We start from the raw sequence: 25,061 nt of genomic DNA on the forward strand, positions 1-25,061 counted from the left end.
TTGGTTTCTGTTTACCATAAGGTTTTGATAATAGCAGTCTATATATATATATGATAGTTTTAAGTTGCTGATCTCTTAATTTCAAATGCATTTCAGGTATCCTGCATTTATACTTTCCTTCTTTCACAGTTACTGGTTTAGGTATTATGTTTGTGTGGGGGTGATTTCCTACCTTTACTGTGTGTTTGCCTTAACTAGTGAGCTTTCCCATTTGGTAATTTTATTGTTTCTAATTGTTGTTTTTTATTTTCTGTCTAGAGAATAGTCCTTTAGCATTTGTTGTAAAGCTGGTTTGGTAGTGCTGAATTCTTTTAGTTTTTGCTTGTCTGTAAAGTTTCTGATTTCTCCATCAAATCTGAACAAGAGCCTTGCTGGGTAGAGTATTCTTCATTGTAGGTTTTTCCCTGTCATCACTTTAAACATATCATGCCACTCCCTCCTGTCCTGTACAGTTTATGCTGAAAAATCAGCCGATAGTTTTATGGGGATTCCCTTGTATGTTATTTGTTGCTTTTCCCTTGTCGCTTTTAATATTTTATCTTTGTCTTTAATTTTTGTCAATTTGATTACTGTGTTTCTGGGCATGTTCCTCCTTGGGTTAATATTATATGGAACTCTGTGCTTCCTGGACTTGGATGACTGTTTCCTTTTCCATGTTAGGGAAGTGTTCAGCTATTATCTCTTCAAATATTTTCTCAGGCCCTTTCTCTCTTCTCCTTCTGGAACCTCATCATGTGAATGTTCATGTGTTTGACATTGTTCCAGAGGTCTCTTAAACTGTCCTAGTTTCTTTTCATTCTTTTTTCTTTATTCTCTTCCACGGCAGTGATTTCCAGCATTCTGTCTTCCAGCTCACTTATCTATTTATTCATTCTTCTGCCTAGTTTATTCTGCTATTGATTCTTTCTAGTGTATTTTTCAGTTCAATTATTGTATTCATTTCTGTTTGATTATTCTTTATATTTTCTAACATTTTGCTATAAACTTCTCGTACCTTCTTGCTCTGTGCATCCATTCTTTTCCTGAGTTTTTGGATCATCTTTACAATCATCACTCTTAAGTCTTTCTCGGGTAGATTGCCTATCTCCACATCACTTGGTTCTTCTTCTGGGGTTTTTTTCTTTTTCCTACATCTGGAACATACTCCTCTGCCATCTAATTTTGTCTAAACTTCTGTTTGTATTTTTAGGTATGTGGAAGTTTACTTATATTTCTCGACCTTGCAGAAGTGGCCCCCTATGGGGATGTCCTATGTGTCCCAGCAGTATACTTTCCCTCTCTTTACCCAAGGTCCAGTGGCCAGCTTGTCCCAGGGCAGTTTCTGACTTGTGTTTGCAGACTTGGTTCCACAGGCTGCCAGATTGTAGTTTTCTTGCTTCTGGCGTCTGCCCCCTGGTGGGTGAATCTGGTCTAAAGGCTTGTGCAGGCTTTCTGGTGGGAGAGACCAGTGCTTGCCCACTGGTAAATGGAGCTGGGCTCTTGGCCCTCTGGTGGGCAGGGCTGTGTCAAGGGGCGTGTCTAGAGGTGGCTGTGGGCTTAGGAATTATTTAGGCAGCCTGTCTGCTGATGAGTGGGGCTTTATTCCCACCCTGTTGGTTGTTTTGACCTGAGGCATTCCAGCCTTGGAGCCTACAGCCTGTTATGTGGAGCCTGGTCTTAATGCTAATTACCCAAGCAAGATGTCTGACTCCAGCAAGAGTTCAAGTAGAGGAACACTCCCTGATATTATCACCACCAGCTTTTATGACCCCAGAGAGAGTCACAGCTACCCCACACTTCCCAGGAGACCCTCCAAGACCAGCAGGTAGGTCCAGCCCAGTCTCCTGTGAAGTCACTGCTTTTGCCCTGGGTCCTGGTGCTCACAAGACCTTGTGTGTACCCTCTGTGGAGTCTTTGTTTTCCCTAGTCCCGTGGAGCTCCTGCAGTCAAGCCCTACTGGCCTTCAAAGCTAAATGCTCTGGGGACTCTTCCTCTTGATGCCAGACCCCCAGGCTGGGGGCCTGTTGTGGGGCTCAAAACTCTTACTCCTGTCAGAGAACTTCTGTGATATAATTATTCTCCAGTTTGTGGGTCACACACCCTGGATATGGAATTTGATTATATCACAGGTGTGCTTCTCCTGCTGTCTTGTTGGTTTTCTTCTTTATGTCTTTGGATGTAGAATATCTTTTTCAGCAGGTTCCAGTCTTTTTTATCCATGGATATTCAGCAATTAGTTGTGATTTTGATGTTCTCGTGAGAGGAGGTGGACTCAAAGTCCTTTTTCTCCACCATCTTGTCTCCAATTGGGTACACAATACCTGATTTTAATTGAAATCTAGATTTATATATAAGAACTATAGAGAAGACATTATTGGGAAATTAGGGAAAGTTGAACATGCACTGTATATTAGATTAGATAATATTTTATCAATGTCAGATTCTTAGGTGGGACTGTAGTATTGCATTTATATAAAAGAATGTCTATATTCTTCAGAGATATGCACTTAAGTATTTAGGGGTGAACTGTTATTCTGTCTGCAGTTTACTTTCATATGGTTCAGCAAAGGAGAAAAACTATATGTGGTGCACAGAGACGCATGAAGCTAGTATAGAAAATATTAACAATTGGTAAAGGGGGTCATCTTTGCTTTAATAAGTCTGAAACTTTTCAAAATTAAAAGTTGGAGTGAAAGCCAACAACCCTAAACAGTATATCATTTAAGGATGCATATACATGTGACAAAACTGTATAATAAAAAAAGAAAGCAAAATAAATTTCAAGATGGTTTTTCTTTGTGGGTGAAGCAAGGAATTTAGAGAGAGAGAGAGAGAGCCATAGAGGTCATTCCATGTGTTGGTAACACTGATTTGTGCCGTGGATTCACAAGTGCTTATTTATTTTACTATGCCTTGTGACACATATATGTGATATATTATTTTGTATATAACAAATGTTATATTAAAATAATAAAGGAAATGAAGAGATTGAATTGATTGAATTAACTGTGCTATACAAAAAGGAAAAAGAAATTTCATAACACACTATTTCTTTGAGGAAGAATTTTTTAAAGGTTAGGACAGGGTAAGAGGAGAACACTTGTGTGATTTTATCCAACGTGGTATTTCTCCAACTTCTTTGACTAAGGAAACTCTTTTCATATATCATACCTTACAGTTCCATTGAATTAATGATCTCAAGAGTCTTTTGGGGAAAAAGGGTACAAATGCGCTTATTTACAAAACAGAAATAGAGTCACGGATGTAGAAAACAAACTTGCGGTTACCAGGGGATGAGGGTGGGGAGGGATAAATTGGGAGATTGGGACTGACATATACACACTACTATATATAAAATGGATAACTAATAAGAACCCCCTGTATAGCACAGGGAATACTACTCAGTACCCTGTAATGCCCTATATGGGAAAAACGTCTAAAGAAAAGGAATGGATATATGTATGTGTATAACTGATTCACTTTGCTGTACACCTGAAACTAGCACAACACTGTAAATCAACTATACTCCAATAAAAATTAAAAACAAAAAAAGAGTCCCTTTGGGAAAAGATGCTTAAGCAGGACTAACAAGAATTTTTAAATTTAGCCTGTTGATAAAAGCAACTTTATTTCATGATTTAAAAAAATGTCTGGTTAAATTAATGAAAACATTTTCACCGTGGTTTTAGGAAGAAAATTAGCTTCTTATTAACCACTGCTGTTCCATCCTGGATATTTAACTATGAAAGGATTTCTGTTCTTTTTATGGAACACTTAGTTACAAGAAGTTGTAGTCTCTGGATTTTAATTTTTTTCTACGACTGGACTATTTACTACCTTCAGAGTAAAATCTACAATAATCTAGTCATATATGTCCGTTCCTGTTTAAACAGGGCCTGTACTAGTATATTGGTGAGAATGGACTAGATGTTGCTACGACAACAAACCACACTACAATCTTAATACTTAGCACTTCTTGTCCTAGGTGGGTTGGCAAGGGGCTTTGCTCCATGTAGTCATTCAGGGAGTTTTGCTCTTGGAATTTTTACTATTTTCTGGTTGTACCATTTGGGACATTCAGCCTCCTCAGTTTCTGTATCAGGTTAAGCCAGAGACTAGAATTGCCCTGGGAACTTCAGCCTGAAAGTGACCCACATTATGTCTAGGTGTATTACATTGGCCAGAACTAGTCATCTGATCCTGTCTAACTGGAAGGCATTCAGGAAATATAGGGTAGAAATCAGTCTCTGCCATAGATAATAATATTAGGACTAAATTGGAATCATGGGAAGCTTGGCACAAAGATAATTTATATAGGCACATTCACATACCTGCTTATTCATAGTTGGAGTTTTATCTTAGATGTTGAAGATCGCATATAAACAATTTAATATCACTTATTTTTTGGTAATCTCTGCAGGTATTTTCTCTGTGTTGAATGTTGATAATTGGGATATAAAATATAAATGAATCAACAAAAGCAGCTAAAGGAGGAATTATTTACATAAAATTAATCTATTCATTAATATTTCTCTGTTGTCTATCCCCCTTTTATATGGTAGCATGAAAACATTCCTTTTGAAGACAAGACTGCATCAGTTAAAGTGGTAAGTTCATATAACAGTAACCTAAATGTTATAATGTTGAAACTATTCATTGGTTAATTTATTTGCAGATCAGCTAATGTTTTGTATATACTAAATGTATTTCAGTGTATTGAGAGCAAATAAGTAGAGAAAGATAATTAATAAATGTGTGTACTGTTTTGTGTAATAAAATAGAAAATTTGGTCTCTCAGATTTTTATCCAGGAAAAAATAATCTTGTGTGTTAATTTGAAACCAGTAGAGCTTTCGTGGTGGCACAGTAATTATGAATCCACCAGCCAAAGCAGGGAACATGGGTTTGAGCCCTGGTCGGGAAGATCCCACATGCTGTAAAGCAGCTAAGCCCATGCGCCACAACTACTGAGCCTGCACTCTAGAGCCCACTAGCCACAACTATTGAGCCCACATGCCACAACTACTGAAGCCCGTGTGCCTAGAGCCTGTGCTCACAAGAGAAGTCACCACACTGAGAAGCCCGTGCGCTGCAATGCAGAGTAGCCCCTGCTCACCACAACTAGAGAAAGCCTGTGTGCAGCAACAAAGACCCAGTACAGCCAAAAATAAAATTAATAAATTAAAAAAAAAATTGAAACCTGTATATATTCAGGATCAATGTTCATAAAAGGACATATATGAATTTCCTGAATTCCCAGTCACAGTGACTTCTAGATACTGAGAATGTAGATGGGGATCAAGACAACAATGTCCTAGATCTAATGGAGCTTGCACATCATCATAGTTTTCCATGTGCAATTAAACATGGGATAAGGATGGCAAAAAGGAAAAAATGTGGGCATTGGAAATGTACGGAACAAGGAATTAAAGGTAGTTTTCCTCCTTGAGGAAGTAATGTTTTAACTGAGGCCTCAAGGATAAGTAGGAGCTCATTAGGCTCAGGGGGAGAATTTATGAGCATTATAGACACAAGGAACAGAAACAAAGCTCTGGAGAAAAAGGAGCACATAGAGTATTGCAGGAGCTGAACAAGAACCAAAAGGATCCTTAGAGCAAGGGGGAACGTGGCAGGAGAAAAGGCAGAATGTCCAGGCAGGAGCCAGAGCCTACAACTTCTTAGGAATTCTAAGGACTTTGGAATTTATTTTCAGGGCAATTGATTGAAAGTCCTTGAATACATAAGCAGGGATGTGGCAAAGTCAGGTTTAAATTTTTAAAACATTACTGTGGCTAAAATGTGGGGAATATTTTAGAGAAAAGCGAAAGTGGACATAAGGAGAACTATTGTGAGACTCTTGCCAAATTGAAGTGAGAGATGAAGATATTATAGATAAGGTAGTGTTTTAGGTACTCTGTAAGAGGTATGTTAAAGTTTATTTTGAATGGTGGATTTGTTTTCTTTGACTTCTTGTCTTACATTTCTCTTTTAGGATTTTCTGTGGCATCCAGAGGTTAATGGTTCTATGAAACAGTGTATCAGAGTGTGGACTGAGGTCTGTATTTGAAAATATAGGCCTTGCTGGTTTTGAACAATCAAATTTTGAAAACTGGGTCTCCCATACTCATCTGTGTCCCACTCTCCTGTACTTGATACCAACCTCCTTGATTTCCACCATGCTGGTTTGATTATCGCTTTACTGAGAAAACAAAGTTTTGATTGGGTGTCTCTGTTATCATTCGAACGCTATGGTGATTATGCCCGTACCACGCTTCACTGATTTAAAACTGTTAGTGTTGCAGCTCAGTTCATTCAAACTTAGATAATCTTTCTAGAACAATACACATTCTCTTGAGCATTTTTCTACTTTGTTCTTCAAACTCATGTCCTGATACTTCAGGAAACCTTTTTTTTTTTTTAATATCCTGTTTTCTTCCCTTTTATCATTATATTTGTGACCTAAAAGTTGAGTCTAGTGTGTTTTGGCTCATAATGTTTGGAGATAAATTAGATATAAGGCAGGCAATGCTATTAACCTCAGAAAACCCCTGACTTCTCACAAGTCCACTTTAGAATTTCCACAGTGTCTCCTTATAGCTCCTTGTCAGTCCTTTAATTAAACTTGTATTTTTTTGCTAGAGGTATTTGCATTTGGGATGGATAAAACAATATTCAATTTTGTTGACCTTGTTTTGCTTAATTACTTGTGTTGCAGTGGTATTTTTCTTTGCTTCTTTTCACAATAAGTATTTAGTATGGCAACCAAATGGATTTTTATAGGATCCAGTGAGAACCTAGTCAACATTTTTAACTTTGTTTCTTTGAGAAAATGTTTAAGTTTTTTAAAAGCAAACATGCAGACAACTTCCAGAATTCAACTTTCTAGAAAATTGGGATCTCATGTAATTTTGTTTTGTTTTTATTGATATTTTTAAATGTCCAGAAGTATAGAATAATGTTATATGTATATTTAAGTTGGTTTAAACATGTGTTTTATATTTGTGCTGGACCTGAAAGTATATCCATTAAAGTAGTAGAAATTCACAGTTAAACATCAGTGTAATATAATTTATAAGTCAGGCAAGATCACAGAAAAACTTTGTTATTTACTAACCTGGAGATATATTGCACATTCAGATCTTCTGTTCTTATAATTTGCTAAAACTAGTTTTTGAAGCTTTAGATTCTGTTATAAAACTGCTCATAATTATTGGGGGCAGAGGAAAGATTCAACTTATTTGGATAGATGGCCATGTAATTACCTGAGATTGATTAGTTGATTGATTTCAGTCAAAGAGTATGTATATATGCATGCATTTATGTATTTTTTTTTTTTTTTTTTACTATTTTCATAGTAATCTGCTAGATCCTGAGAATACAAAGTTCCATACTTTTATTATGTATGTACTATTACTAGCTTTGTTCTTGGTATTAGGAATGTGTCTGGAAATTAGCGCCAGTCTCAGGCCTCGAGGAACGTACAACCTAATAGATAGTGATTTCTTATGAATAATGATATGATAATATGAAGGGTAACAATAGAATTGAGCACAAAGAACTACGAAAACATGGATGGGGCACTTAGGGTGAGAATTGTTTAAAGTATAGGTGAGGATCTAAGAAAGCTTTACAGAGGAAATAATATTTCCAGAAGAACAGTGGATTAGAAAGATATCCTTATGAACTGAAATAGCCTTACAGATACCTATAGGCATAAAAGCAAAGTTGAATTTAAACAACTGTACTGTTATCCAACAGATATTTATATATCACCTGCCATATTTTAGGCACCAGGCTAAACACTGTTGATACCCTGGTTAACATAACAGAGTTCCTCTCCTCAAAGAGCTTCTAGATGAGTGGCAGATATAGGTAATTGAGGAAACCAGCAATTTAGATTTAATTCTGTAGGTAGTCATTAAGTCTGAGCTGCTTAGATGGATTTGGGGAGTCTTGGTAATGAGTGAGGTGATATTTGAAGTGACTTGAATGGAAATAATTGAATAGGCAGCAAGTATAGATTAAAGAAAAGAGTGTAGGAATGGAACTATAAAAAAAGATTCTGAAAGGAGGCAGTAAAAGGAGTAAGAGGAAAAGCAGTGTGTAATATAACACACGGAAGGAAAGAGTTTTAAAAAGTGGATAGTGTCACTTTAGGAACTACATAGGGAGAATGAAACTACAGGACTTGGCAATTCAGAGTTCATTAATTGGCTCTAAGGGTAGTTTTATTGGATGATTAACTCAAAATCAAAACATGACAAATTGAGGCATAAATGAGAGATAAGGAAATTAGCATAGTGAAAGCAGAATGCTCTTCCACGTAATCTGTTAGTCAAGAGTGTGAATTGAGAGTGAGACAGGATTGAAGGAGCATTTTTTGAGGGTAAAGATGATTTAACGTTCTGTGGATTGAGGGGAGGAAGAAGAGTAGAGAAGGATGAAGTGGACAATTTAGGAGTTCGAGGACATAACTTATATCCATATAGCTCCAGAAATAAAAAGGGAGGAGATGCAGGCACAGAGTAACAGGTTGGCCATTAAGCAGAATAGGGACACATTTTGTTTACTCTTCTGTCAAGGAAGGTAGACTGGGTGAGTATATGGAGAAAGTGGTAAGAATGGAGGAAGGCAGGCGAGAGCACACAAGCAGATGAATTCTATTTTCTCTGTGGAGTTTGAGAATTAGGCTTTATGCCAAAAGTAAGGAAGAGATAGGAGGGACCTGTGTAAGGAAAATACAGTTTGGGCTAAGAGTGAGAAAGGAAGCCACCTTTGGATGAGGAAAGTTTCACCAAAATAGTGACGTACAGTGGAGCATGCTAGACGGGAAACTGGAATATCTCTGTTGGGAAATAGATTAATTTTGGTATTACCTTTCTCTGCCTTCATAGTTTTCTACACTGAACATGTTTTACCTTCATAATGAGACAGTAACTGTCATTTCTGTTTTTATATATGGGTTGGACTTTTCTGATTTCTTATTCTTAATTGTTTCTTGTGCACATGATTATATTATCAGATCTTCTATGTTATGGAAGATGCATTGAACTCAGTAGTTGGAAGACTTAAGTTCTGGCTCTGTCCCTGCCAAGCCTCAGAAATACCTATAAACCTTTCTGAGTCTGTAGCCATTTTTATAAGATATATATATATAATGTCTTCCTGCCTATCTCACAAGTGGCAAGAATTTATATTAAAATGAACTCATTTAAGAGAAATACTTAGTAAATTACTGAGTACTATATAGTTGGTAGTATTATTAATAGTGTGATTTGCACTAGGTAAGAATTTCTACCAAATTTCTTCTTGTTTCTTTCCACATTATGGTCTATAATAATTGGTTTACTTTGTAAAATACACACCAGATTGGCTTTTCCAAAAGATCATGTTTCTTTATAGCACTGCATTTTATTTAACACTTAAACTGTGTACCCTGTAGCCTTCCAAGAATACTTTTTAATTGGCTGACATAATATACTAGAGCATTACACAATTTACTCAGTAGTCAGAATAATAGTAGGCTGTATTAGATTTCACTAGTGTGTTTTTGTTTTTGTTTTAAAGAACACCAAAGAATTAGCCATACAAGCCTCATGCCATCCTGTATAGTCATATAACCATGTAAGGTCTTAGGCATAGGATGTCCATCTTGTTGTAAGAAGAATCTTATAAGGAATCTAGAAAATTAAAATGCATTTAAATGGAAGAACTTAAATTTAAGGGAAAAAATTAAGTGATATTACTTGTATTAATTTCCTGAACTGAATATAACAGTATTATAAAGATTTTTTTTTTCTTCAGGATTCTGTCGCAAAGCCCCATGTAATTGTAGCAGGAGCTGCCACAGTAAGTTATTATCTGTATTCTTACATAATAATTTTTGTTTCATACTTAAGAACATGCTGAGAAAAAAATTAACTTATGTTAAATAGAATTCTGGATTATACTTATATTTGAATTCCTATTTCTATTATAATTAATTAAACTGATATTTTTAATAAAAAGATCTGAATAAACTTAGGACATTTGATGGTAAATGTCAATATTATTTTATATCTAAAATTACATTCTTTGCTCTTGAATGTTATACATTGAAAGTCTAATTTTACATCAGCTTTATGTAACTGCCTTCATATATTTCATGAAATAAATTGACCATATTTTATTCTAATATTGAATAAAAATGGGAATTATCTTAAAATAATAACCTTTGTTTCAATAGAGGAAATTATATACTTTAATTTTTCTGTGATAAATACTGAATTAATATTTAAATTTTACTTCCTCTCAGTGGTCTATCAAGATTCACAATGGCAGCAACGAAGCGCTTTCTCAATATAAAATAAACATCACGTCCATAGCACCACTTTTAGAAAAATTGGCAAAGACTAGTGATGTTTATTGGGTCTTACAAGGTAAGGGATAAGTAATGAAAAAATGTCATTTTGTGTATATTCAGAGGCATGGGTTTCTGTTATCTTCTATTGCAAGAAGCAAAATTACTACTTTATGAGAATAAATTTTGAAACAAGACTTGAGAAATTAGAATAAATCTGTTGCTTTCCTGTTTTGAACTTAAGGAACACATAGACTAATAGATATAATAAATTTTAAAAAATTAATAATAAATAAAGATATTCTCCAAGGAGCCTCAGCAGGTAGAATGTCTGCAGAATATTTAAAAAAAGAGAGTAAGTCCTAAAGGCAAATAAGATGTTTGCCTCAGATTTTTTATTTCTTACCAAGAATATTTATTGTGATTGGAAAATAGAGAAAAAATTGTCTGGTTCATAATATTAGATTCACTGGAAGTAAATATTCTTTGGAATCGACAGAATATATTTAAATTCAAACCATCTGTTTATACTTGGTAATGAAATTTTTAAGAGATAGTTTACATTAGATCAGCTCATTTCAGGAGTTTATTAAATGTCCATTATTTAATGCCTGGCACAATATTAAAAGCCTTGGGTATTTTAGCAATTCAAGTTGTTTGTCAGAAACTCTCATGATTATCTCCAAGTTTAATTTCAAGCTGAGAGAAATAACAAGGTTGGTGATAATCTCTTCCAAAATCCCTGTTTCACTTACAGACTCATTATTAACCTTTCTATTACTGGAGTGAGAAAAAGTTAAATTTAAATGATTCATAAAAGACCTCAATCCTTAATAATATTACCTCCTAATTGTGTGAACAAAGTTTGCAAAATGAAGCAGTGACGGGAGGAAAAAGTGATTGGCTGCTATTCTTAATTAGGCCATCTTCCATAATCCAGTTTTAAATTCAAAATTTAAATTTTGAAACTCTTAAGACATGCTGGAACATAAAAATATTTCCTGAAAGCTGTGCACCTAAGAGAGAAGAGGTATAAAAGTTCTTTAAGAGAGATATGGATTGATTCAAAAATTGAATACAAGATAGGAAATCTGCAAACCATGGCCAACTGCATTTTAAAATGAATTGTTAGTTGCTTGAAATTCTCTAAACTTTAACAACAAAATATGAAATGCAGTTAACTAACTTGCATGATTATAATTTCTATCAATAGGGATTTTTAAGTGTATTTTTAAAAATATGTTTCATGTGCAGATCCTGTTTATGAAGATCTATTAAGTGAAAATAGGAAAATGATCACTAATGAGAAGATAGATGCCTACAATGAAGCTGCAGTCAGTATTTTGAATAGCAGCACCAGAAATTCTAAATCAAATGTTAAGATGTTCAGTGTTTCCAAATTAATTGCTCAGGAAACCATCATGGAATCTTTGGATGGCTTACACCTTCCTGAATCAAGCAGAGAAACTGTAAGAATTCTTGTATCTGTCAGTAGAGACCGTAATATCTAATTGGTTATAGCTATATGTCACTATAACATGGTAATAAATAATTTAATTGCAATCATAATTACTTGCAGTTACTTTACCTAAACATAGATCTAGAAATAATTTTGGTTCCCATCACCTAGCTGAATATATAAGCGAAAGTTTTAGTATACTCTAAGAGAGAAAGCTATGGAAGGGAGGAAAAGCAACTTCATTTAGTGAGTGCTAGTTACTCTTAACATACCTTGTTTTGTAAAAGGCTTATAAATTCTCAGCACACTTATGTTTGAAAACTACTGCTTTACATTCTCTTTGCCTTAAACCTTAAATTTACAAGGTTAAGCTTCTGTAAAGAACACATTTTTTTTAATATGTTGAATAATTTTTATTATTTCCTTCTAGTTCTGATACCCTAAGCATTATTCAGAGTACAAAGTAGATACTGAACAAATCCAGATTGATGAGTGGAAAAGGATTTTAGGTTAAGTACAAAAGAGAACTGCATAATTATAAATTTTCACACATAGTACAACGTATTATTTAGAGTTACTGTTTTCTTATAAAGCAGTGGTTCTTAACCTTTTTGAGGATCACATAACCCCCGTATCTGATAAAGGGTAATGGTTCCTTTCCTCTCCTGCAGAAAAATGCACGGTTCTCCACATTTTATCAGGGGCTTTGTGGACTCCCTGGAACTGGTTAAGCACCTTGGGATGGAGTTTTTGGCTAGTATCTACAAAAGTTCCAGGCTCAGAATCTCCTGATGTCTCAGAGCTAAGAGAAAGATTTTCCACATAGCTGAGTACTTTGAATGCTTTAGGCTTGAATAATATAATAATCTTAAGAGTTCTAAAGGTACCTAAACTATAAAGTTTTCATAAAACTAGATTTGACTGAACCTTCAGCTAGAAAGACTCTTAACAGCTTGCCTAGAATATTTTTATTATAATGAAATCATGTTGAAGATTCTACACTTTATTTAAAATTAGAAATCTTAAAAACTGTTGAATGCTGTCGTCCACAAACTGTAAACCAAATGAAAGGCATATTATAAATATTATTAGCTAAGAATTCATTATTTTTGGTGGCAGTTTTTTTTACATTCTTTTTTCACATCTAAAGAATGGAACTCTATCTTAAGTATCTCGGTATCTTCTGTACTGAAAATCTGCTAATTAAAATTCTTTGCTTCTTGACATCTGTCAGTATTTTTATAACCAAAGGTCGTGGCCCATTAACAGCCATGAAATCAGTATTTTTTTCTTTTTTTAAAAAAGAGAATAGAAAAAAGTCAGATGCATTCCAAGTAGTAAGGATAGATATTGTTTCCTGTATATATGTTCTGAGTGATATTATAAAATGAATTTTTCATTATGGATCATGGCCCAGGAAGTTTGAAAAACCCTGTACTAGTTATTTACAGATTGAAGGAATACCATTATTTACATGAGTGTTTGGGAAATGATAGCAAAAGTACAAAAGCATTTTGGTTTTAGTGCTGAAAAGTCGGTAGTATTCACAGGAGAAAATCTAATGGGAAATACATTACTGACAAGATAATAACGAAATAACTTGATTTGTTCACAGAGTGCAATGATTCTTATGAACGTGTATTGCAATAAGATTTTGAAGCCCATAGATGGTTCCTGTTGTCAACCTCGGCCTCCTCTTACTCTCCTACAGAAGCTAGCTGCTTGTTTTTTCACATTATCTGTTACTGGATATTTAATTTTTTATGTAATTCATCGTAACGCTCATCGGAAGAATAAGCCTTGTACTGATTTGGAAAGTGGAGAAGAAAAGAAAAATATTATCAATCCCCTTGTGTCTCCATTAGAAATACTTTTACAGTCTTTCTGCAAACTTGGCCTGATTATGGCTTATTTCTATATGTGTGACCGTGCAAATCTATTTATGAAGGAAAACAAATTTTATACACATTCAACTTTCTTTATTCCAATTATCTACATCTTGGTTTTGGGAGTATTTTACAATGAAAATACCAAGGAGGTAAGAGTCATTTTCTTTTTAGTTCATGTTATCCTTCTCATCTCATTACAAAGTCTAGATTAAAGAAATAATATCATTTATCATGCCATAATATACAAACATTTACATCTATAAAAGAGGATGAAGGAATATTGCAGTTGTACTTCACTTAGTGAACTCTTAACTGCTGCTTTTTTGAAACAGTTTGGAGAAATTTCAGATTTTCATAAAGATTGTTGAAAAGTTGAAAAATAGTGACCTGTGAAAAAGATATCATGACTTGGTGTTATTTTGCCTGCTTGAGGATGGAGAAAGTCAAGGTGCTCCCAATTTTGTAATGGTCTTCAAACATGAGATACTATTATCTTTAATAAGTTAAAAACATATAATTATACTAATAAACACTTCTATATTTATGTATTTATACAGTCAGATACATGTACACACAAATTAGAACTTACATAATAATGTGGGCACTGTTCACAATATTCTGAATTCCTATTTTAGCATTGCTGTAATTGCTCAGAATATTAATGTAACTCCTTTATAAGTCATGATTTATTTGAATTAATAAATTCTATTGTAAGAAATAACTTTCATATGAGGATGATTAATCAGTTCTTCATCTCCGGTGGGAATTTCTAGAGAAAATAAAGTATAATAATGGAGCTTTTTTTACCACAATAAAGTGTAAGAGAACTTTTCTAACTGAAATTCTAAGATTTTCTTAAAGAAAATTATAAAATGCCATTTTTTTGATTTACAAACACAGCTGTCATAGTTTAAAAGTAATCTTAATATGAAACCATAAGTATCAACTTAAATATTTAAAATCTTTTATATTCATTTTCAAATTCATATTATACTTTAGTTTTATTATCTCTTTTATCAAGAAATAAAATGACAATATTTAACTTTTTCCCCCGAGGTTCTTTTGAAAGAAGCATTAGCTTTACATCCTATAAGAACATTTTTAACATATCTAATGTATTTTGTCCAAATAATAGCTTTGTGATGAATTTTAAAACAAATTTTGATTCTTTTACACAGACTAAAGTATTAAATAGAGAACAAACAGATGAATGGAAAGGCTGGATGCAACTTGTGATTTTGATTTATCATATCTCTGGAGCAAGTACGGTAAGTATTTTGAATTTAAGTTCAGAAAATATGGGAAATAATGTCACTTTAATGTTTCCTTAAGGGCACCAATTCTTTCGTGTTTTATATTCTCTACCATGTGGATACTCTTCTTAATTCCCAACCTTTCTGTCTTCCCATTTTTCTCCTACCACCTGACTCTTTGAGAATGTGTAGTCTTAAAAACAAAATAATTATTTTTTAAAAGATAAGGCAGTAATTTGTATTTACTTGGTCTTAATTTTAATGTAGTAGGGTATTGTTTTGTGTCCTCCTGTTGAACAACTAATTTAAAGTTGTCAAGAAACTTTGTAGATGATACTTAATTGCAAAGGATTTAGAATAGGCAGGTTACTATTAAAAGAAATCAAATTAGATGATATTTTATATTCTACCCTTCACTGTATTTTAGTAAGTTTGACCGACCATTTTTATACTTTTAAAGTTTAAAAACTTAGAACTCTCTTGCCCCAGTATCCGGAGTACTCAGATACTGATGGTGTGCTGTCGTTGACCATGTATTATGTGCCATACTTCATAAGTATTACCACTTCCATGAGATGGAGGACCCATCATTTGCTTACCTAGTGCCCTCTGTAGCTGGATAAAATAATTTTTCCCTTATCCCTAGGTATCTTTTTAAATCTTTTAGACTTGGGATTCTCATGACCTGAGGACATCTTAGATTTGGTCGGGGTAGAAAAAATGTATTCAGACTTGTAACATTACAGCTACATACAGTTAAAACAAGCCTTAAAGAGTAAACCTGGGTATCTAATAACCGCTTTTCATACATGTTTTGTTTTTTTTTTAATTTATTTATTATTTTTTGGGGGGGTACACCAAGTTCAATCATCTGTTTTTATACACATGTCCCCGTATTCCCTCCCTCCCTCGACTCCCCCCCCACCCTCCCCCGAGTCCCTCCCACCCTCCCCGTCCCAGTCCTCTAAGGCATCTTCATACACGTTTTTATAGTGAAGGTACAAACTAATTCCTATAAAATATGTTTTAAACATTTAACAAATTCTTTTATAATTTGGGAACTACAGTACTGGTTTTTATTGCTTTATTTGCTTATCTAAAGCATATGTCTATAAACAGTAATTTAACATAGAATCAGTGATTTCATTTAACACTGAATCAATGTTAAGTTGAGATAATAGGGAAGTGTTGCCCAGAAAGGAGTATTTTGAAATTTCCCTAGCAACAGTTAAGAAGATAAATAATACTGAGGTTTTTCAGATATCTCTAACAATTAGAAAATACTAATGTTATTCTTCATTAAGTCTATTATTTTCAAAAATTACTGGTGATTTTATGGATGGCTTGTTTGAAGGGCAAAAGGCAGAGGAAGAAGTATAATTTTTACTGAAATTGTATGGCTGTGATATGTATATTTGTGATGGCAGTAAAACTCCTGTGACACTGCAGCTGAAGTGGACCTAGTGAATTCAAGTAATTGTGAAAGAGCCAAGACAATAAAAGAGATCCAAAGCAAGGAGAGATGAAGATAGTAAGAATTAGTTTATAAGCCTAGTTCAGAATTTGTAGGATAAATATAGCAGATTCTCTAAAAAGTAAATAAAGATGAATATTGAATTGTAGAAATATCTCTGACATATGAAGAAAGATTAGATTAATTTGAGGGGGGTGGGGAAAAGGTTTTGTTTTAAGAAAATGCCACCTAAAGACATAATTAATTGGGACATACTAAAGGGTGATAGTACTGTAAAATAAAATAATAATAGAATTAATGGCAGATTCAGTTCTTCAATTTAGTGATTCCAAAAAGGATTTGAATCATAAAAGGATGAAAATAATTTGGCATTCTGTTATAATCATTTGCCAAGCTAGCATTTTAATACATCTTAGACTACATCCCAATACATTCTAAATTACAATTTAAAAACATCTCTATTCTGGAAGGACATACTTTTTATTAACAGGTCATTTATTATGATTAACATATCCCTGTTCTTTTATATAGAATTTTGTGGTTAAAAATTACCTTATCTACATTGGCAAAGCATTATTATCATGGGTTATCACATATTTTGGGACTTGATTCTTGGATATTTGTGAGATTACCCTCATTAAAAGCTCTTTTTAATGGTTATGATTATTTTAATTATCTAATCATAATGTATTTTGAGTAAAATATGTTAAACTTTAGTTTTGCCATGTTTTTATAGTAAAATAGAAACTATGTCAAAAAACAGGGAATTATTAAAATAATCCAGATGGTCTGGCAGATTGCAGTTGTCGGTATAAACATTCTTTTAAAATATAACATATCAAATATGGATAAAATACTGTGAATTAAATATAGAGAGTGCAGCAAGTTAGGTATATATAGTAGATGATTTTGTGTTCCATTTTGGCTTTTTCTCCTTTGAGAGTTTGTAAATAAACTTCCGTGAAGGGATCTGAATAAAAGGTCTTACGGGAAAATTTGTGGGGCTAGAAAAAGAACAGAACCAGAAGTCAGCCTAACTATTAATTCTAATGAAGTTGTATTCTCAATTCATTTTTAATACTAAAATTTTGTTGCAAGTAATACTTGACTCCTGAAAGACAAAAAGGAAAACAATTTGGTTTAAAGGAGAGTAAAGGGGAATGAAAACTAAATGCAATGTGTGGTTCTTGGTTCAGGGTTCCAAAATCAAAAAAAAATTTTTAATCATAAAAGATATCACTGGGACAATCAAGGAAATTTATATATGGATTATACAGTAGGTACTATTATAGTCATATTAAATTTCTTGGGTATTATAATGATAATATGTAAGCAACTATGTAAGAAACTATTCTTTCTTCTTAGGTGATTTTGCTAAAATATTTAGGGATCATGTCACATGGTCTGCAAATACTTTTAAATAGTTCAGCATGGTAAATTGGTGTTCATTGTGCTATTCTTGCAACTACCTGTTGGTTTAAAATATCTTAAAAAGTTGGGAGGAAGTATTACATGAAATTTGTAATAATCCAACACTGTAGAAACTTGGCAAATTGTTGTGATAGTGTTCAATTCAATTTAAATGGTTGTATTTACTGTTTAAATGTAACGAAGTCTCAACATTGTAGGCCCAGACCCAGTCTTGAAGGGACTTGAAAGCATGTTTTATGGAGAGTGGTTCAAGTAACTGGGAATGGTTAGCCTCCATTTGACATCTGTTTTCAAATACTCACAGAACTATCAGATGTAAAAGTGATTAAGTGCGTGCATATGGCTTTAGAGCTAGACTCTCCATTTTGGTGGCCACTAGCCACATGTGGCCATCAAGTGGTTGAAATGTAGCTAGCTGGAACTGAGATGTGCTGTAAATGTGAAATATATATCAGATTAAGTATGATTCATTATGATAAATGCATACAAATTTCAAAAACAGTATAAAAAATATGAAATATCACAGTATATGTTGGAATGATAGTATTTTGGATATATATTGAGTTAAATAAATGTGTTTATTAAAATTAATTTCACTTATTTCTTTTAACTGTTTAAATGTCTGGCAGCTGCATTAAAAATTTACCATGTGGCTCACATTAATTTTCATCCCACAGCACTGCCCTAGAGCGCTAAAGTTGGTAGCTTTTACATAGAGTTTGGTTTCAACTTTTCATGAAAAGGAACTTTATAGCAATTAATGACCGTCTGAAAATGGAATGAATTGCCTTGGGAATTTGTATGTTTTCTGCTATTAAAAAGTACTCAGATACTTGAAGGGAATATTTTAGAGTGCATTCAAGAATGAGGTAAAGATACAGATTTAGATTAGGTAAGTTTTGAGGCTATTGCAATACTATATTCCCACCTCCATCCCCGTGATTCTCATATGTTATACCCTCATTGAAAATTTCTGATCTAATGACAAGATAAGACATTTAAAAAGGCCTAATGATGAAGAGCGATAAAGAAAAACCCTGATATATAGATTGTTGGTGCTGAAGGACCTCAAAAGAAGTAGAAATGGCTTTCATCTGAGAGTAAAAGATTGGAAAATTTGACCAGGGTTCTAAAGAAGAATAGGATTTGTATGAACAAAATGTGGTTAAGAGAACATTCCGGGGTAGAATGAACAAAGGAGAGGTGATGGGAAAGCACAAGAAGGACCAGTTTAGGAGACAGAGAACCTAACAGTTTGTCTAGAGTGGAGACTATGTTGAAGAATTTATGACTTATTATAATTTAGGGGGTTTTCCTTCCAGGAAAAAAAGTTATCCCTCAGAGAAGAAAAAGACAGTGTTCAAGGATGCATTCAAGGGTATATACAAAAGATGCATGTGTTCGAGGCCTTATAAAAATGTATTTAAGATGTCTGCTCCATCATTTTTCCTACAAAGTATCACTTGGGGAAGATACTAAAGTGGCCAAAATCAGTGTTAATGCTGGATAATTACAGAGGTGATCAGATGAGTCTATAAAATAGAAGCCAAAAAATGTTTACATAGATTTAGTAATTATTCCTAAACCAATGGCCTTATAATTACAAACGTTGGATGTCACTGAACAAGCCTTTTAAAGATCATTTTAAAAAGCAGTACACTACCTGTGTTGTGGAGATCATGAATATACACCAAAGGGACTCATAGGAGGTGGGGAGGCGCAGTGACTGTGTTCCAAGGTTAAGAGAATTAGGACTTGTAAATGAAATAATATTTCCAGTGACACCCATAAAATATAGATTAGAAATGTTATATTTCATTCAGCTTAGAAGTGAAGATGTGATGCTCTGAAAAATCATGGTAAAGATGAAACATCGATGCAGGAGTATAAATTGTTTTATAAAATAAGATTAGGAGGGAAATAATATTTCCGAATTATGTTTGCATATGTTTTTTAAATGTGTGTTTTTTGCTAAATAATCAAATATTTTAAGTAGTCATGTGACAATTTTATTTACAAGTCTAAATTCTATTTATCAAAGAGGGCCAAAAGTGTAGGATTTCGGTTGTTTTTTTTTTTATCTTCTCGTAGAGAAAATGTGAACTCCAGAGTGACCTTGTATTCAGCATACATGGTGATTAATAATTATGGATATCATATATTTAATTGAAATTGGATGAAAAATACAAAGTGCTTCACATTTATTAACTCAGTCATTCCTCACAAGACCCTTTAAGGAAGGAGAAGATAGTCTCATTTTGCAGTTTAGAAAATTCAAATTTAAGTTTAAAGTCACATAGCTAATAAGTGGCAGAACCAGAATTTGAATTTAGGTATATCTAATTCCAAACTCTACTTTTTTTAACCCCTGCTATAATGCCTTAATTTTTAGAATAAAGTTTTTCATTGCGCTATAGTAGTGATACTCCATTATCTTGGTTAAATGTACTGGGTATGATAATTTAGGTATAGTTAGTGTCAGCATGTATTTCACCTATTTGTTTTTGTCAACAGTTTTTGCCTGTATACATGCACATTCGGGTTCTGGTTGCTGCATATCTATTTCAGACAGGGTATGGGCATTTCTCATACTTTTGGATCAAAGGAGACTTTGGAATCCATAGAGTATGTCAGGTAGGAATGCATTGTTATTTTTTTTCCCTTTCATTTCAACATGGTTTTAGCCTAACTGTTGAGAAAATATAAATATGGCCATTTTAAGGCCACGAATAGTTTGAATTTATGAAATAGCACTTTAAAGTTCTGTTATTTCCATGTTCTGTGGTTAATAATTCAAGATAAATAATTTATTACTGAGGGATGGAAAAATAGAATTTAGATGAATGTATAATAAAAGCAGAAGGGAGAACATTGCTGATTCACTTTAGTTTTATAGAAACGTACAATTACCTGGGATTGTTCTAGTGTGCTGTGTTTTCTCTTTCTAAGAAAAGGATTAATATTTATTAAGTTTCTACCTTGTGCTAGGTAGTTTGTAAACATTATTTTTTTACCCTTCATTACCACCCTGAGTTGTCATCTTTATGTTTACAGACAAGAACATTGAGGCTCAGAGAGGTTAAATAATTTCCCTAAGGTCACATAGTAAGTGATTAAATCTCTAATATTAATCTGCTCAAATTCTGTATTCTTTGACACCACACTCTCTGAAATGACTGTTACAGAAGTCCCAAAGATACTTTTGTTTTTCAAAGACACTTTTTAATTTGAGTGATTTTTTTTGTATCTATTAAAACTTTCAATTTAATACCAAATGGGGTAAATCAACATCAAATAGAGGTGAAATGGACACTCTTGTTGAGGTAATCTAACCTCTGTTTATGAACTGTAGCTCTAGCAAGGAGGTTTATGATTCTTTTCCTGCGTTTAACAAGATGGCAGTTGTAGCCAAAGGACAGCTCAGGTTGGTGCTTTGCTGGGATTCAGTTAATATAATGATGCATAAATATTTTATACTGAACTCTTTACAGTGTTTTTAAAACAAATGTGATTTTAGGGGTTAGTAAAACATACTTGTACAATTATTATTTTAGTCTTAAATAAACATTTATACTCTGTCAAAATCTGTCTGCTTTTCATGCATACCTGGAATGAAAACCATTTTCTTCTCCTTTTTAATAGGTCTTATTTCGTCTCAATTTCCTGGTAGTGGTGTTATGTATAGTAATGGATCGGCCTTATCAATTCTATTACTTTGTCCCCTTGGTCACTGTGTGGTTCATGGTCATATATGTTACTTTAGCACTATGGCCACAAATAATCCAAAAAAAAGCAAACGGTAAATATACTCTCTTACTAACGTTAATAAATATATTCTTCCAATGTAAGTTTCTTTTAGTTGCTAAAGGCTGTTATTTTTATTGGGACATGTTGACAGTTTATGTGTAGCATTGACATTTTGAAATTTCGTTCTTAAATTACGTTTCTAAAATTTTACAGTTAAATAGTTCAAGTGGTATAACAATACAGAACAGTAGTTTGCATTTATATCATGTGTGCTTTCTCATTTTTAAAAGTTAAATTTTCAAAGCCATGTCTACTAGTGCATCCATTTTCAAACTGTCTTGTGTGGAGCCAGAATGGAGAGAGTCAGAAGAGAGGAAGGCCAAACGGGCCCAAGGCCTTACATTCTGCTTCAATCTTCGAAGTTCTGCTTTATTTGATTTCTTAGATTTATTGAGATTTTGAGTAAACATTCATTTGCAAAAAAGCTTTTTATGTCAAACAAGTTTAAAAATCACTAATATAGCTTATCTGCTAGACAACCCTTTAAGTAGTTATTATCAACCAGTTTTACGTTTAAGGAAATCTAAGTGCCCAGGAGGTGTCATCTTCAAATTTCACACAGCCAGATCTGATAATGTTCAAAGTGAGGTCACAGTCATTTATCTTAATGTTTTTCCCCGTCCAGATCATGCCATTAAAATAAAAGCCTCCCTTTTTTGGAAAAAGAAAATATTCTATCTTTAATAACTTGTCTTTCAACCAAATATTGTATATCAAAATATATTTTCTGTTGACTTCTATTATAATATCAAATAATTTTTCAGGAAAGAGTTAAGCTCCACCCTTCAATAAAGTCCATTTGTGTCTTTGGACAGTCTGTATAGTTTAATTCCTCAACACAAACCCAGCATATTAATCAAATGATAATCAATGTGTATAAACTGTGAACACATAACTTAAAATATGCATGTGTGAAAATACATCTTATGGTTAAATTAGTCCACTAGGGAGTTCTTAAGCTCTCTCCTTAGAACTGTAATGTTTAAGCAGTATTACCTAAGTTATATTAAACGTGAGTGTTTGTTGGAATTACACTGAACCTATTGATCTAAATTTTGTTGTAACTTTCAATAATAAATAGTATAATTGAATGTAGGAGGTGTTTTCAAATGTATTTATAGTGGATAAATAGCAGGTATATGGGGTATCAGATTAATTTTGTAGCCTCATTCCTAGTAAGGACCCTCCACCTTTTCTTCCTTTGTGTCCTGCTTATAATTTATACTACTTAGATGTATTTTGTGTATCCAGTAGGCAGCCTTAAATTATTTTTAAGAGCTATGCAGGGAATTAATATGTTAAATAGAGAGTATTTAATGTGTTTTCTAATGTAAGTTTACATTTCTTAGTAAATTAAATATTTTCTCTCTTAGGAAATTGTTTCTGGCATTTTGGCTTACTGTTGAAACTAGCCTTCTTGCTGTTATGTATATGTTTTTTGGCATATTCTCAGGTTTGTATAGTCTTTTTGGCTTATATTTTGTTCTATTTTATTCTAAAGTTCAAATCTATAAAAGTATGAGAGAGGAATCAGAGCTTTTTTTAAGCCTCATTTTTAATGACTATAATAAAAGTGTCACTCTGTAGCTGACTACTCACTGTAGTTCTTTTGAGACCTATCTACTTTTGTTACCACTGTTTTTGTTGTAAGAGCAATTGAAAGCTCTTCCTCTGGCAATTGTTCAAAATCCATTTTACTTGACTTTGATCAATCAAACTTTTATTGAATGCCTCTTACAACACACTACTCTAAGTGAAGATCAGAATTCCCTTGACAGAATTTGCAACTTGGTTTGTGCATTATTCATGGCACCAAAGTGTTACTTGATTTTTCCATAACTGCATAGAGTAAAATTTTGTCTGTTAATAAAACCAACTTAGGAGCAAAGGGGTTTGTATATATGTAGTATGTTTAACTTAATAAAACTTTTGGTCATTTTCTTATCTCTAAACTTTTATCCCCCTATTATGATGGCTGAGATTTTTTCAGCTGTTTTAGCAGGACGGCAAATCGCTATCTGCTGGTCAGTCCATCACACAGACATATTATTTGGGCAGCATGATATTTATAACAAAATGTTTTAATTTGAATGCCTGTAGTTGTGACATATTCTGTAGTTTACTCGCATCTCCAACACTCTATGTCTTGTATCTGGCTGCCCCAGGTAAAAATGCCATATAAGCAGTGTGTGTGTGCACGTGTGTGTGTGTGTGTGTGTGTGTGTAGTCCTATAAAGCTGTTTTTTGTTTGTTTGTTCTATAGGCATTCCTACTTATTTTTATATTTAGAAATAGAGCATTTTTATTTCTGCCTGACTTCCAGGGTTTTTTGCAGGAAATATATAAAATAATAAGGAAGCAATAGACAAATGTATAAAGAAATAGCCAGGTAACTGTCACACTACTTGACAATTATTCAGTAAAATTCCCAACACTCCCTGGTTCATCTGAGGGCAAGAAAGGCGGACCAGCAATTCAATAGAAAGAATTAAGAAGATTTCCCCAGCTTTGGATCAGTATTGACCACTAGACAAGTAAAAAATGTACATAGCCCAGTGTCTTTCACAAAATGGGTGCTCATTAAATACTTGCTTATTGATCATATAAATAAATTTTTAATGAGAAATAAATTTTTAAATTATAAATACATCACATATATGTGATATATATGTGATATATTATTTATAGGGCCATGTATCTCTATCTAATATATGGATAAAATATAGAAATATGATAAAATAGGTATATACCTTACATTGCAAGTCTTGGTAATAATCATCCTTAATTTTTGGAGGTATAGACTTTGGTAGAACCTATTTTTATAAGCTATTAGCATTTTAAATTCTGTGGTTAAATGGAGAATATTGCATTTTATTAAAATAATAAAGTTCTGACCTAAAGATTTGGTGTTACGTAAAATATACTATTTTCATATTTTGCTTTGATTTTTTATTAGCCTTTTTAAAAATTGTGATGTTACACATTTTTTTATGTTGTGGCATTATGTCTGATAATGGAGTTTCCTTAATAGAGTTTGTCGTCATTCTTTAGTCTGGAAATTGAGGTTTTTGTTCTCTTTTTTGAAAGACTTCATTAATGTGCAGGAATGTACCCAAGACTTCTGCCCCTTCATTCCCAGATTTTCCAGGCTGTCAAATTAATAAGAGAGTACATTCACTAACTCAACCAGAGTAAAATTGTAAACTTTGTTTCAAAGGCTAGTAATGGGATTTGGGTATGGTTGATTGAGTAAGGTGACTAATTCAGAGGATTCTTTTAACTCAAATGGTTAATTATAGATTATTAAGAACATTTAGATAAAGAAAAACTATAACTTTAATCATCATCCTTTTAGGTTATTATACCATATTGGCTGAAGTGTTTTGTATTTTTGTGTTTTGATCAGAAAATATTAGCTCTTTTGTATACTA

The 25,061-nt window shown here is 33.2% G+C and overlaps 1 protein-coding gene across 4 annotated transcripts in view; it reads left to right on the forward strand.

Moving 5' to 3' along the window:
• Positions 1–25,061, forward strand: part of CASD1 (CAS1 domain containing 1) — a 62,114-nt gene that overhangs the window by 18,426 nt on the left and 18,627 nt on the right. For all 4 annotated transcript variants that reach the window (XR_009053301.1, XM_057732804.1, XM_057732805.1 and 1 more), the window contains exons 4-13: positions 4,542–4,586; positions 5,971–6,033; positions 9,783–9,827; positions 10,273–10,396; positions 11,572–11,786; positions 13,392–13,814; positions 14,844–14,933; positions 20,338–20,457; positions 21,466–21,622; positions 23,004–23,083. Coding sequence is in view for 3 of the 4 variants with exons in the window: in XM_057732804.1 (XP_057588787.1) it covers positions 4,542–4,586; positions 5,971–6,033; positions 9,783–9,827; positions 10,273–10,396; positions 11,572–11,786; positions 13,392–13,814; positions 14,844–14,933; positions 20,338–20,457; positions 21,466–21,622; positions 23,004–23,083 (1,362 nt within the window). In the remaining variant the exon portion in view is untranslated. The remainder of the gene's footprint in view (positions 1–4,541; positions 4,587–5,970; positions 6,034–9,782; positions 9,828–10,272; positions 10,397–11,571; positions 11,787–13,391; positions 13,815–14,843; positions 14,934–20,337; positions 20,458–21,465; positions 21,623–23,003; positions 23,084–25,061) is intronic.

Source organism: Hippopotamus amphibius, chromosome 4 (genome assembly GCF_030028045.1).
Source record: "Hippopotamus amphibius kiboko isolate mHipAmp2 chromosome 4, mHipAmp2.hap2, whole genome shotgun sequence".
Lineage (NCBI taxonomy): Eukaryota > Metazoa > Chordata > Mammalia > Artiodactyla > Hippopotamidae > Hippopotamus > Hippopotamus amphibius.